The sequence below is a fragment of the Loxodonta africana genome, chromosome 25, assembly GCF_030014295.1.
Source record: "Loxodonta africana isolate mLoxAfr1 chromosome 25, mLoxAfr1.hap2, whole genome shotgun sequence".
NCBI classification, from domain to species: domain Eukaryota; kingdom Metazoa; phylum Chordata; class Mammalia; order Proboscidea; family Elephantidae; genus Loxodonta; species Loxodonta africana.
In genome coordinates, this window is record NC_087366.1 from 38,866,295 (window position 1) to 38,882,173 (window position 15,879).

The 15,879-nt window shown below is 38.3% G+C and overlaps 1 protein-coding gene across 1 annotated transcript in view; it reads left to right on the plus strand.

The window, feature by feature from the left end:
- Window positions 1-3,960, plus strand: part of LOC111750913 (ryanodine receptor 2-like) — a 43,172-nt gene extending 39,212 nt beyond the window's left edge. Inside the window, exon 4 of the mRNA XM_023549154.2 lies at window positions 3,669-3,960. Coding sequence (XP_023404922.2) covers window positions 3,669-3,809 — 141 coding nt within the window. The 3' untranslated portion in view covers window positions 3,810-3,960. The remainder of the gene's footprint in view (window positions 1-3,668) is intronic.
- Window positions 3,961-15,879: the final 11,919 nt, after the last annotated feature.

Sequence of the window (15,879 nt, forward strand, 5' to 3'; positions counted from 1 at the left end):
TAATGTGGTTGTTTCAGAGTGCTTAGTTTTAGGTTTGGGGGATTTAGAGGGAAAATGGATCTCTTATTCCAGGTACTGAATTACTCCTCTTAATGATATATTGCCAAGCAATGATAGCCTTTTGTTTAATTGAAATTGCTCTTCGGCAGTCCTGTAGTCCACCTAAGGTGGGGTGTTGTAGAAGCTGAAGGAATAACCCTAGAAGTGGCTAGGTGGTACGACTATTCTGATAAAGTTTGGTATATCAGAGGGAGTCCGTAAATATTTGTTGGATTAAATTAAAGCAAAGATCAGGTCAAGCTTAAAAAGAAAATTGACACAAGAAAAGAATCAAGATACTTCTTTGCATACACCTCACGTACACAAGTCTTCTGATAAATGTTTGTTGAATGAATGCACAAGTTATCCCCCATGTTCAAGAGTGGAAATTACACATTTTTCCTGAATCAGATCCACTTCGAGTAGTATCATTTAATATTACAGGTTAGAGGAAAGATACTGCACACCGTGCAACAGAAATTGTATTCACCTAGTATTCACTATGACTTGTGCTTTTAAGTAAGAAAATTGATTTAGTATGACTTATTTGAAGGTTTTTACAAGACTCCTATTAAAACTCAATCTGTGGCATGAATCAGCATTTAAATAGAAAATCTATACTGTAAAATCTGTAATTATCTAATCGCTTAAAGTCTATAACTGAAAGAAAATTCAGACACTAAAAGATCTCCTCTTAGCTTAACCAATTTGAACATTATATATGTGTATATATATATATACAGAGAGAGAGAGAGAGACAGACACACACACCCTGGGTGGTGGAAGTGGCTCAGTGCTTGGCTACTAACTAAGGGATTGGTGGTTCAAACCCACCCGGGGTGCCTCAGAAGAAAGGCCTGGCAATCTACTTCTGAAAGATCACAGCCTTGAAAACCCTGTGGAGCACAGCTCTACTATGCAACACGTGGGGTTGCCATGAGTTGGAATTGGCTTGACAGCAATGGTTTGGTTTGGTTTGGTGTGTGTGTACACACAGATATGTATACACACATACACCTGTATATACTATGTGTGTGTGTGGAATGCATAGGCAAAAGTTTAGAGTAAAAGGAGCGCTTAGTACTTTTAGGTTAAATCTAAGGCATCGTCGTTCATTTTAAAAAATCTGTTTTGAGCGGTGTGACTGTCGAGTATTATTAAAGTTCAGCTGGATTTTATAGCTTTGGGACTTAAATCTGATATGATAAGATAAGCCTCCATCAAAATAATCCAGACCAAACAAGGACAATAAAATTTGTCTCGGACACAATGAATCAAATGTATTATGGAAAATATAAGTACACCCTAGAGATAGCCTCATTCTCTGAAGGAATATAATTTTGTAAAGTAGGTTTTCCCCTTTTCTTTCAGAATGTGAAAAAGTACCTTTTCTTTTTTGTAATGGTTTTTAATATCCATTTTAAGAATGGTTCTGAGGTCTCAGAAGCCTAACAAATAAAATAATTTAAGAACTATTATATGGAATAATAGGGAGAAGATATGCTTTTAGTAAAGAAGGTTTAATAATATTGGATATTAAATTACTTTCTCCTGTACTTGGTAAAGTATAGGTCGATATCATTTTCATCCTAAAAATCCTTACACTTCCTTTTCCTACAGAGAGAAGTGCAAACTCCTTAGTGTAAAACTCTATACTTCCCATGATCTTACCCTGCTCTAATTTTATAGTTCCCATTATGTTTCTCTGGGCAACCTGATACCATCATCCCACAGTCCCTTCCTCCTTCTCAAACACCTTGAGGTGACATGTCATGATGCTTTGACTCTTACTTCTCAGTCAGCCAGAAACAGATCCCCCTCATCCATTCATTTGTCATTCAACAAGTATTTATTGAATTGCTTCCTGTGGCCAGGTATTGTGCTAAGAACCCGGTGTCAAATGATAGTCAGGACAGGGTCACTGCCCTTGAGAAGCTCACAGTCTGGTCAAGGAGAGAAAGGCGATTGCAATGTAGAGTAATCGAGCCAAAGTATAGGTGTAAACCTTGAACTGTCAGCATCCTTTCAGGGAGCCAGGTGAAGCTTCATGGAGGAGGTCGCCCTTAACCTGAGTTTTAAAACATAGTTTGTAAGGCCGAGGAGACTAAAGATAGACTAAAGATAGAGGGAAGGTTATAATCCAGGACAGGGCAGCATGAAAGCAGCAAGCATATTCAAGGAAGTGAAAGTGTTTGCAACATAGAGTCATGGGGGATGAGGCTAGAACGGTTTGAGACTAAATGTCCTTTATGCTGATATCACTCAACATGTGGCCCCTAACCTAGTAATATCAGTATTACCTGGGAGATTTTTGAAATGAGAATTCTCTGACCTACTGTATCAGAATATCAAGGCCCAGGAACCTATGTTTTTTTTCTCCAGGTGAGTTTCAGGTAGGCGAACACTTGGGAAGGGCTTCCCTTTTTCATATAAGAGTGTGGACCCGATTCTATAAGCAATTAGATGTATGAAACAGTTTGAAGCCTGGAGGTGATATGATCAGTTTTGCGTTTTAGGAATACTCATTCATTGAACAAACATATATTTAGTGCTTAGCACATGCCAGACATTTTGCTAGAGATCTGGGATATAGTGGTGACCAAGGTATCCATGGTGCCTGTCAATGGAAGCTACAGTATAATGGGGAAGACAGACGATAGCTAAGTAAACTACGAATAAATAATTACAAATTATGATAAGTGTTATGAAGGAAACATCAGGGTTTGTGATAAAAAATAGGGCGTAGAAGGGGATTTTCAACCTTGTTTAGAGGTCAGAAGAGGCCTTTCTGGAGAGTGACATTTGAAGGTGAGACATGGAAAATGATAAAGCAGTTAAGAACAGCCTTTGCAGCTGCAGAAATAATTAGGTGTGAGACACATTTTGGAACTGAAAGAAGTAGCTAGAGTGAAGTAAGAGGGAAGGAAATGAGGTGTGGATGGAAAGGAAGGTAGGGGCCGTGTCAAGCAGGACCTCATATGCTCTTGTAAGGGGCGGGATTATATTCTAAGTGTCACGGAAAGCTTGCTGGTGATGTGGAAGAGAGATAGGAGGCAAAAAGACTAGCTAGGAAGCTATTGCTTTTACCCAGATGAGAGATGCTAAGGATTTGAGCTAATGAGAAAGAAAATGGGAAACAAGCACAGGAAGTATTTACCAATTGAATTGACAGAGTAGGGCATCTGAATGAATGATGTTGTTGTTGTTAGGTGCCATCGAGTTGGTTCTGACTTATAGAGACCCTATAGGACAGAGTAGAACTGCCCCATAGGGTTTCCAAGGAGCAGCTGGTGGATTTGAACTGCTGACCTTTTGGTTAGAAGCCGAGCTCTTAACCACTGTGCCACCAGGGCTCCGAATGGCAAGAGAGAAATCAGGAAGTGACTCCCCTGTTTCCTGAAATCAAGTTCAGTCTTCAAACACTGGATCAAATGCTAATCCCACAGGAGTTCCTTTGGTAGCTTTATCCCAATTTAAATTTTCTTTCCACAGCATTTTGCTTGTCTGCAATAGCTCTTAACTTTATTCTTTCTTCCTGAGCAAAGTTCCTGGAGAGCAACAGAGCAGTTATTTACTTAAGTTTATACTTTGTGTTTTTCTCTTCTCTCCCCTTTCTTCTCTCCATGCAGACGGCTCAAGGAGGTGGTCATCGAACCCTCCTCTATGGACATGCCATATTGCTACGCCATTCCTATAGCGGCATGGTGAGTAGACCTGCTGATCCATTGGAGATGCACATTCAGGAAGTGTTGGCAATAGCATTTCAGTGATGGCACTCATAAGCTTGGATGTATGTATTTAGTCTCTTTGTACCCTGTTTCATTTTCTCTATGAGTGTGAACTTAGAAGACTTTTTAAGGCCTTTCTGTTCTATTGTTCCTAAGTGTAATATCTGGATGGACTAATTTTAGAGGAGAGAGGAATGACAGTTAAACTTTTAAAAATTTCATTTTATTTTAGTCATTTCATTAGAGAACTAAAGCATCCTTACTGAAAGATAAGATTAAAAAATAAAATCTACCTGTGAACTCCCCTGTCATTTCTACCAACTTTTTTTTTTTTTCCTTAACTAGATGTCCTTTTTCTTTTTCAGAATCAGTTCCTTATTTCACCTAATTACCTACCAGGCTTCTCACAAGAACAATTTTCTCATTCTCTGCTTTCCATATATTTATAATAGTTTTATTCAATTCTTTTAAATGCTTGTTTAAATTATAAAAGCCATAGATATTCATTCTATTAAGATTTAGAAATAAAAGAAGAAAATTCTTTATGATCACATTGAAGAGAGAAAACCTAATTTGGAACTTCTAAAAATGTTTTCAATTTTTTTTCTCTTCTTAATTTTTTTTACATAATTGAGATCTTTTTATGAAACCAAAATTATATTCTGATTTTTTTTTTTACATATTATCATAGCATAAGCAGTTTTTCAATGATATTTAAATTCTCCATCAATATAATTTTAGTGGCTACATGATGTTCAGATGTCTAGAGGTATAATATAATTGATCATTCTTTATTCTTTTTTCTTATTGTTCTATTAAACTTTTGAGGATGAGATAATTCCTGTATTACATAACATGTTTCAAAGCAGGAGACTAAGCATAGCCTCAATACCAGTATTCAACAAGCTCACACACACACACAAAAATAATTATGGATCTCAATTATGAATTAAAAAAACCCAGTGAATTATGAATATTGATGTGAAAATCTGATTTAAAGGGCTGGTTAATGGAATTCAACAGTATAGGAAAAGAAGTATAGGAAAAGTGTAGATCTGATTTTAATGATGGCTTAATATCATTTCCATTAATGTGCTACATCACATAAGTCAAATAAGAAAAATCATGATCATTTTATCAAGTGCTGAAAAGGGTCTTTAGTAAAACTCAACGCCCATTCCTAATAAAGACTCTTGTACTAATCATTGGTGATTATTTCCTCAATCATAAAGAATACCAAAGTCCAATTAATAGCCAACATCATACTTAATTGTGGTACACTGATACCATTCTTGATAAAAATTAACTAAAACAAACAAAAACAAGAATTCGTTCTGTCATCGCTATCATCATTGCTGTCTACGTCATTCTGAAAGTCTCCACCAATATGCTAATGTATGAAATCAAGCCAAATACTTTCATAAGTGGCTGGATATGAGACAAATATATAAAACTAGCTTTTTTGTATATAGCAATCATTCACTAAACCAACATAGAAAGAATTTCGATTTCAATAACAATTAAATCACATAAACCACATGAAATAACTTGAACAATAAAATGCGAAGGAGTGTTTTAAGAAAACTACTCCCTATGCATAGCAAAGGGGCTAAGATCCTTGAACTGGTTGTTAGATCTGGATCCAGTTTCACGTCGCCACTTGCTGAATAGCTTTGGACACCTCATTGAACCTCCCTAAGCATGTAATTGCATTTGGACATTTGTCCGTGTATTCAATGAATAATATCGAGGACCTGCTGTGTTTTTTAGCACCGCTGTTCTAGGTGTTAGTTCCAGTTGTAAGACCAAGTCCTTACCCTATGGAACTTCCATTAACATTTAGTGGAATAATGATAGTATCTACCTCAGAGCTGCTGTGGATATTAGAGAACAGAAGGTATGTTAATAGTGATGCTGCCCAGTACTGTAATATTATTAAGAAATATTATGGAAGATTTTAATAAGTAGGAATCACCTTATGTTTTTTGCCTGTGAAGTCTGAGTGTTATAGAGCTGACACTTTTTCTCAAAGGTAGATGTTGAATGGTTTAAATCTGAAATCTACACCCCTCAGGGATCATCATGGGCTGCCTGTCAGATTCACACTCCTCACTGGCTAAAGACATATTTGGGGACCATCTAAGCCCCTTTCCAATAAGTGAGGGAGCCAGTGCTTTGCAGTCAAGAGACAGAATCAGAGTTCTTCAGGTCAGTTTTATTTCCTATCCCCATTGAACTGTCTTCCATCTAAGTTGCAAACATATCTGTGCCCAGATCTGCACATCCCCTGCCTTCTCACACTTACATACACCTACTTAGCTGGATGGGCCCTGCTGCACAGCAGGAATTGTCTAGCTTTTGCACTAGTTGTTCAGTGTTGTAGGGGCTCTGAGCTTTTTCACTCCGCAATGTTGTCTCTCAGGACTCTGAGTAGGGCTCCCAGTCTTGTCGGCAGGGCACCTGGTCAGTGTAGACGGTGGTATGCTTTGAGCTCATACCTCATTCATTTTTGTGTCCCTGTTCTTATAACCCTTAACAAGGTTTTTGAGGTTGGGGTGAGGGTAGAGGACTTGGCCTGAAAATGATTCTGAAGTTTATGTCAAAGAATATAGAGTTAGGAAAGCCCAAGGGGAAAAAGAAAGCAAAGAGAGGATGGCGTTGTGAGAGTTTGGTTTCTGTTAGGGAAGTGTACATGTACGTGCACATGATAACACTCTCTGTAGTGTGACATACCACACACCACAGTCAATTCTGGATGGATTTCCAAGGGTTACCTTTTTTTGGATGAAAACAAAACTAAGAGAAAAAAGTGAATAGTTTTCGAATTTCTGTTTGGGTGGAAGATGACTATCAGATCAGGTTGTGCTTTTACTTATGATCATGAATATCACATGGAGGTAGAGGTGTGCAAACACATCCCAGCCACTCTTCTTTTACTGACAGAGCACTGCGCTTTAGTCTTTGATAAGAGGAAAGAGACCACATTTCCTTTAGAACGTCGCTCCTGATGAATGCTGTGTAAGCGTTGTTCTGCCTTACAGACACTTAGAAATCTGGGCGCTGGCTTTGAAGGAAAGGACTGATACAGCAGAGATAGACGAATACTAATTTATGTGCAGAACAAGAAAGAGATATGACTACGAACATTTAATGACAACCACTGACTCTGTTTTGTAGTATCTATCCTGTTTGTCCACCTCCCGGTCTTCAACTGATAAACTGGCCTTCGATGTGGGTTTGCAAGAAGACACAACAGGTGAGCACCCAGGGAGGTATTGGCCTTGTAGTCAGAGAGAGCCCTGCAGGGATTGGTTGGAACAAGTCATGAGACATGATAGAAGATACCTCAGATGAATATTCTTCAGATGGAGTTAGGAAAAAATGAATGACTTTCTAAGGAACGTTTCTCGCAGAAGGAAGAAGTGTATATTGTCTCTATCGGTCATTCCCACGTAATTAGTTGCATGGTAAAACTAGCCTTTAACTGTATTCTTTTTATGGGTTTGAATAGAAAATCAGTACTGACTATATGCTGAGTGTTATCCATATTCATTTGCACTGATTAATTCGGGAAGTATTACTGCATAACTCTGTTGTTATTCTTCATCTGCAAATATTTTTAAATCTAAAAATGTAACATATTCAATGTCACCAACCAAACAAAAAAGTAGAAAATGGAGGTCTCCTACATCTCTCTGCCAACATGGCATTTGGCCACATAACTGTCCACACAGACATGCATTTACATATTTTTGAATCAAAAAGGTACATATTAGCACATGTATCTTTTCACAGGATGTAAGTAGGCAAAAATGGTCCTTACTTAAGTTCTTACTCTCAATGCTCTGAAGACTTTGCATTTTACTTTTTTTTCATTTTACATAAGGGACAGCTTAGTAAAATTAGAGATGACAACATTTTGCATATCTTTTTTGAATCAGCATCCCAAAAAGTACTGAGAGTTTTTGTTGTTGTTGTTATAATAAAATTGTAGCATTGCAAAACCTCAAGTTCTTGTGAAAATCAAATGGCAAATACACTAGATGTTATCACAGAGAGCAGCATGAACAGTGTGGTTGTTTAAAGAACACTATCAGATCAGCATGACCAGAGAAGTTGGTTTTGTGTTAGCCTAAATATCCTTTTTAAGCAACGCTTAGTGGGTGGGGAAAGACACCAACATTCTCAAGATGTTACAAACTGTGTCTATGAAGAATCTTTGCATTTCATTATGCCTTATCCTAAGCTAATTTGGCTTAATTTTTTTTTTATTTTCATGGTCCAAGAGATTACTTTTTGTTTCTGAAATTTGTGCGCATGGAAGAGTTTGGTCTTAGGAAAGTGATTTCGAAGATTTATTTCATTGCCCCCTTTTATTCTGGAGTAACTGACAAAGAAATAGATTTGAGGTACTTCTCTATGTTTCATTTTTCAATCATCCCACAGGTGAGGCTTGTTGGTGGACAATACACCCCGCCTCCAAGCAGCGATCAGAAGGAGAGAAAGTCCGAGTGGGGGATGATCTCATCTTAGTGAGCGTGTCCTCAGAAAGGTACTTGGTAAGTATAAAAATTAGGATTTGTGCTTGGTGAAGTGTCCAATGGCAGGGCAATGAAATTGTCTCTTTAAAGTTTAGATTGCCAATTGTCTAGGAAACTTGCTTATGAACAAGCCTGGATCCCTATTCGATGGATTATCAATAGGTGGGAGAATAACGTGATGTGCGTGGAAGTGTTGCTTACCGGGTTCGTTTAGGCGGGCTTTCCTTGTGACCTTCATGGGCATTTTCGTGACATTGATAGTGCCGGCTCTTGGATTATTTTATTAATCATATGTAAATGCAATCTGATCAAGAATTCAAAATTCCATGGTCTTTATTTTGTGCCCAGTGAAAAGGAAACATAATGAAGCTGTGACTACTGATTCTGATATTTATGAAAGCAAATTATTATGTGAGAAACACTTGCATGTTAAGAATGGAGAAATCAAAAAAGTAGAGTTTGCTCTGGCCATTGATGTTGCAAGTTTCAAAGGGTAGGGCTTGGGGATGGAGGATGGAATGAAGTGTATGTTTCATCATTGAATATTTGTATTTTGGTGATATATCTCTTCAGTTTTATTTATTTATGAAATTGTATTATTCCAAAAGAATGATTATATACAAAAGTTGGCCAAATATTGAAAGCAATGAAGTATGAAGGATGTCAGTGCAAAATATATTTTGATAAACAGTTGAAAACATAAATAAATATAAAATGAGAGCATTATAAACTTTGCATCACTATCCCCATTTAAAAAAAAAAAATCCCATACATCATAGTGGATAATGAGTGAAACAAAATTCAAAAATACAGCGTTGTGGCACACACCAGATTATGAAAATTGTTATTACTGTTGCCCTACATCAAAATATGATTTGTGAGTAACTGATCATTTTACTTACTGAAAATAAGTGATTGGTACCCCTTTCTCTATAAACATGGAAATAGAGTGGAATCGGAGGGCGTTTTAAGTCAGTTTTTGTCTAACACATTTAGTTCCCATTTTGAAACATTCCTAGGAAGAGAGAGTTTGTTTCACTTTCTTTGTGTGAAGAGGTAACCACGAAGACAGGGAAAACGGTGAACACTGCTCATGTGACTGATGGGAGCTCTTAAATTGAGTGGAATGTCTAATGTTTCATAGCAACGGGAGGCCTGGGGAGCCTCTCTGCTCTTGTTTATCAGCTAGTGTAGGTGGGAACAGGCACTGGGCACATTTTTAGGACACACATGTATGACTATGTGTGTCAGCTTGTGAAATGAGCATTAAGCCCTTGCTGGGTCTGTGTGCTGAGATGTTAAGGTGCCATATTTTGATCAGGAGATGTTTATTCTGAGTTGTAGTTCTGCTTGGAAACCAATTTTTCAGTATATAAATTCTACACATATTTTATTTTGATTTTGGCGTAAGGATGCATTTCTTTTGTTGTACAACTTGTGCATTTTGCAATACAGCAGAGTTTGTTTGATAGATGACATCATTGTGCACTGAAGGAATGTAAAACGAGAACCTCACAGAGGCCCTGGCCTCTAACATCAATTCTGCCACTAGCTACCTGAGCAAGTCACATGATTCACTGAACTCTGGCTTTCTTGTTTGTAAAATGGGGATGATGCTAATGATAATTCTTAATGCCAAGGTTATTGTGAAGAAGCAATGAGATAATCTGGATATACTTTGAATTAAAAAACACTATACAAATAGGATAAACCCTGGTGGTGTAGTGGTTAAGTGCTACGGCTGCTAACCAAAGGGTCGGCAGTTCGAATCCGCCAGGCGCTCCTTGGAAACTCTATGGGGCAGTTCTACTCCGTCCTATAGGGTCGCTATGAGTCAGAATCTACTCGAGGGCACTGGGTTCTGGGTATACAAATAGGAAACCCTGGTGGCATAGTGGTCAAGAAGCTATGGCTGCTAACCAAAAGGTCGGCAGTTTGAATCCACCAGATGCTCCTTGGAAACCCTGTGGGGTAGTTCTACTCTGTCCGATAGGGTCACTGTGAGTCAATATCGACTCAACGGCAACAGGTTTGGTTTTCTTGGTTTATACAAATAGGAGCCCTGGTGGCGCAGTGATTAAGAGCTAAGGTGAGTTGTGCTGCTAACCAAAAGTTTGGCTAGTTTGAATCCATGAGTCACTTCATAGAAACTCTAAGGGGCAGTTATACTCCACCCTATAGGGCTGCTCTAAGTCGGAATCGACTTGACGGCGGCTGCTTTCAGGTTTTTTATACAAATAATAGGAGTCTGTGTGTGGCGCTAACAGTTAAGTGCTGGACTACTAATTGAAAGGTTGGTGGTTCAAACATACTGAGAGATACCGTGGAAGAAGGGCCTGGTGACCTACTTCCAAAATTCAGCTGTTGAAAACCCTATGGAGCACAGCTCTACTCTCATACACATGGAGTTGCCTTGAGTCAGAATCGATTCAATGGCAACTGGTTTTTTTTTAATACTAGTAATAGCAACAATAATAATACATCAGATTCTCTTTTTATCACCTTTGGAGAAGTAAACTTTATGATTAATTAAAACTCATTAATAACTTTAAAACTATATTTTAGTCAGTGTATTAAAGACGCTTTTCCTGAAAACCTGTTACATAGTGCTGCAAAACAGTGGCCAACTGGATGGTTTAAGTTGCCCCCTCATTTGGTAATGAAGTCAGTGATTTTATTGTTTCTCTATGGACCTAGCATATAGGAGAAACTACAGGAAATACCAAGGTTTGTTACACGTGGTTTCTGCCCTCAAGGAATTAATTTGAAGAACAAGCCAAAAATACGTACAACGATGAGAAAATCTTAAGACAGTAAATAAGCCTATTATAATATAGGTTAGAGATGTGAAAGAGAGTGCCTTTAGGAAATGTTGTTGTGTGCCATTGAGTCTATTCCGATTCTTATCGACCCTATATGACAGAGCAGAACTGCCCCATAAGGTTTCCTAGGCTGTAATCTTTACAAGAGCAGATCACCAGGTCTTTTCCTGAGCAACTGGTGGATTTGAACTGCTGAGCTTTTGGTTAGCAGCCAGTGCTTAACCATTTTGCCAGAGGGCTACTTTACCTATAAGTATAAAAAAACTCTGTTGCTGTCAAGTTGATTCTGACTCATAGCGACCCTATAGGACAGAGTAGAAATGCCCCATAGGGTTTTCAAGGCTATTTCTTTACAGGAGCAGGCTGCCATATCTCACCCCCTGTCCCCTGCCCAGAGGGGCTGGTGGGTTCAAACTGCCGACCTTTTGGTAAGCAGCCGAATGCTTTAACCACTGCGCCACCTGGGCTCCTTACCTATAGCTATTCCACTGCCAAGGAGTTGATTCAGACACATAGAAGACAGAGTAGAACTGCCCCACGGGGTTTCCAAGGCTGTGATCTTTACAGAAGCAGACTGGCACATCTTTCTCCCACAGAGCTGCTGGTGGGTACGAACCCCTGAACTTTTGGTTAGCAGCTGAGCACTTAACCACTGTACCACCAGGTCTCCTTTATAAGTATTAAAAAAAAAAACAAACACAAAATACAGAAACTGCTTCTGTCAAGTCAATTCTGACTCATAGTAACCCTGTAGGACAGAGTAGAGTCACCCCATGGGGTTTTCAAGGAGCAGCTGGTGGATTTGCCCTGTTGACCTTTTGGTTAGCAGCTGAACACTAACCACTGGGCCACCAGGGCTCCGTAATAGGGGTACCAAAAAAACCCCAAAAACATTGCTGTCAGATTTTATCTCATTTCCAGTAGGTAAATAGGATGCAGTGTTGGATTCAAAGACCTGTGTGGTGGACTTAGTGAGAAGGGTCTGGAGAACCATGAAAGGGCAAGAACTGAGGTAGTAAAAGGACTTGGGAATAGAACGAGGCTGTTGGAGTAATCCATAACTAATAATAAATTCCTGAATAACCAAAAACGGGCTGTATATGTATTTGTTATTACCACATTTATCTGAGTGAGATCAACAGATTAGAGTGTGATGCTAATCAGGCTAGATTTGCTAGCATAGAGCTATTTTATTCGATTTCATGAACAGTGGCAGCGGTTTGCACCCCATAGCTCAGTGGTTAAAAGTTTAAGCTCTGGAGTCCCTGCTTGAATGCGAAGCCCAGGCCACCAATTCCTATGTCTAAACCTGGGCCAACCACATAACCTCCGTAAACCCTCAGTTTCTTTATCTGCAGTATGGGGATAATAAAGAACTGAACTCACAGGGTTGTGGTGAGGATTGAATGCTTTAATCCAAGCAAGGCTCTAAATTTAATCCAAGCAAGGCTCTAAATTCTGTGAATAAAATAGCTCATAAAAATTAACACACTTTACCTGTGAGATATGTGCCAATTAAGGATGATTGAAGACACTGCAGATATTTAAAAGAAAATAAAATTTTTTTTTTGTTTTTAAATAAAGCTGTATTATGTGAAAGCAAAGTTCATATTTTAAGAAGAAGCTGATCTGGTTTAAAATAAATTAGAAATTTGACTGAAAAAAAGTTAACTTTTTAATTACTAGAAAACTCTGAGCATTACTGGTTATTGATTTTACATTGTTTTAGTCAATGATTCCTATAGACCTTTGGTCCATTTTTTTCCTTCACTAATGATGATTAAGGTAAGGCCAAATGATCTTGTTGTGTATATTTGGTATACTAATAAAGCTTACAACTCTTGGAAGGCTAAATTAATTAAAACTGATTTAAATGATTGGTTTTTACCCTTTGGTTTGTGGAGGTGCCTCATGGATGGAAGAGAGAGGGTGCCGTGTTCTACACCAAGGCTGCTTTTTCTCCAGGCTCCCTGTAGGGTAGCTCCACCCTTGTCTGCTTCATAACTGGATATCTGTGTACGGTTTCCTAGGAATATAGGGTCTCCTGTCTAACCATATTCAGAACTACTCATCTAAATAATATCTTTCCTCATCTTTCTGTTTTATATTCTAATATGAAAGAATGTCTTAATCTTCTTTTCAGGAATATCCAAATGGAAAAAATATTCCTTTTCCCCTCTTAGAACTAAAATTTTTTTTTTTTCGCTTTGAAAGAAAGCTTTATCAAAGCTGTTTAAGTGTTAGAGAAATACACAATTTATAATAGAGAAAACTGGTCAAGTAGGTAGATTTACTTACTGTAAATCTATTTCAAACTAAACAAAACAAGGTAAAGCATACAGAACAATTTTTGTGCCATGGACCTCTTTGGCCATCTGGTAAAACTTATGGACCCCTTGTCATAATTGTATTTTAAAATGCATAAAAGAAGTACATAGGATTACAAAGGGAGCCAAAGATATTGGAAATCCAGTTCTGTGATCTCCAGGTTAAGAACTCCTGGCAGACAACTTACAGTGTCCCTTCTGTTTCTGAGATTTTGTGCTTTTGCCATAGAATGCCTGCTTACTCCAAACACGATTCTTGGGCCAGCAGCGTTGGTTGTCCCACCCGACTCCTTCTGTATCAGAATCTACATTTTAAAATTAGGTCCCCAGATGATTTGTATGCGTATTAGAGCTTGAGAATCATTGCCTCCAGGATCAAGGTGAGGAGATCCCTCCTGCCCAAAGCCCCTGTACCACTGCTGCTCGTGGTCTGATGCCACCAGATTATTGTGTAAATTCTACTCTTTTTAGATCTTTCAGTCTAAGGCAGACTGCCAGCTTCTGACATTTTTTTTTTTTGCTTTAAGAACGAATTATCTTAGTTTCAGTAATTACAAATGTGTTTGCATTCTGAATATCTAATACCACAGGTATGACTTGAAGGGTGTCTTAAATAGACTTACTTTTGATATTTACGTAGCAAAATTAAATAGAAGTGTCCAATGGATTTATGACCAGAGAATACTTAATTTTAGAATAAAATAGTGGACATTAAATAAATAGATAATTTTATATGGCTGTAGTTTTTTTGAATACGATATTAAGGATATTTGGAGGACTTTGTCCAACAGACTGAATTTTTCATAATTTTATGGTTCTCTCACATTTATTTTCTATGATTTATCTTTAGGGTTAGAGGTGATGTAAAAATTGCATTTTAAAGTGCACTCCCATTGTTTTGTCACTGAGGTGGCTCCTCTTTGCCGAAAGGTTAAGGTCTTTGGTCTGGCACCAGCCTTTGTCTGCAGGCCTGTTTCTTCCTCTGCTGCTCACTTTATCCTGTGAGCCCCAAAGACTAAACTCTCTGCTGTTCTGTATTGTCCTCATTTCTCTGTCTCTTTGATTGTACTCTTTTCCTCTCCATGCTCTTCCCCTTATCAGTCTTTTGAGAGCTAGGGAGGCTGGGCCGTTTCTACTGACAAGGCTTTTGGCGTATTAAAACTGAAAATTCCCAAACCGGGTTAGATGTTTACACCTAACCCATGCGCATTATTAAGTCACATACCCAAATCTAACGTACAAACTTACGTGGGGAGAGTGCCTCCAATACGTGACTGTGAGATCTAGGCCCGAGGATCCTCCTGGCTCCCTCCAGCCCCTCATCTCAGGTGAAGAAACCACATCTCTACCTGTGGAGAAGCCCCTCGAGCCTCAAGGAGCAGTGCAAGGAACGCTTGTTTGATTAATGCTGGAGGAAGTGTTTCCTTCTCAATTCCTGAAGCACTTTGATTGCAATTCTTGAAACACTTTGTATCTACTGACTCAGAGCATTTAGCAAATATGTTTTCCGTCTCTCCTAACATGTAAGTCCCCTTGGGATAGGGAACATGTTCTGTTAATATTTAGCTTGATGTTTTATGTGTCGTACATTCAGTGAACCTTTGATGAATTAACAAATGATGATAATATAGGTCATATTTATCATACCTTTTTTTTATGTATGTATGTCATATTTATCATAATATGACATGATATGCTCTTCAAAAATAAAAAAGCAACCATATTTTATTTATTTATTTATGATGGTTTGGTAAAATTCATATTGTTTTACAGTTTGTTTTTTTTTTTTCCTGTTGTATTTAGCTCAGGTCATTGATATAGGAATATTTATAGAGTAATGTTTATGGTACTTTATTTTTAAGGGTTGGTTGACTTTTGAAGATCTTTGTTTACTGAAAAACACTGTTAGATGCTAGGGATGCAGTTTCGAACTTGCTTTCTGGCAGCTTACTAGAACAAGAAGGAAAAGGAAAATAAATAAACCAAATATTTACATTGTGCAATAATTGCTATAAAGAAAATGTCTGATGCCTGTTTTGTGGAAGCAGATGGGGTGTGATTTATTTGTAAATCATAGAAGAATTTAGTACATCGGGGAAGCAAATTTAGTCAATAAAGGAACCTAGGCTGGGATTATGCTTAAGAGTGACAAGGTTGAGGTGAAGGAGAAGTTGTGAAAAAGCAGACAGCAGTCCCCAGACCCTTTGTTAGCCCAAGACTGGAACCATTCCTGAAGCCAACTCTTCAGACAGTTGGACTGAACTATAAGACAGAAAATGATACGATGAGGAGTGAGCTTCTTGACTCAAGTAGATACATGAGACTATGTGGGCAGCTCCTGTCCGGAGGCAAGATGAGAAGGCAGAGGGGGAAAAGGAGCTGGCTGAATGGACACAGAGAATACAGGGTGGAGGAGTGTGCT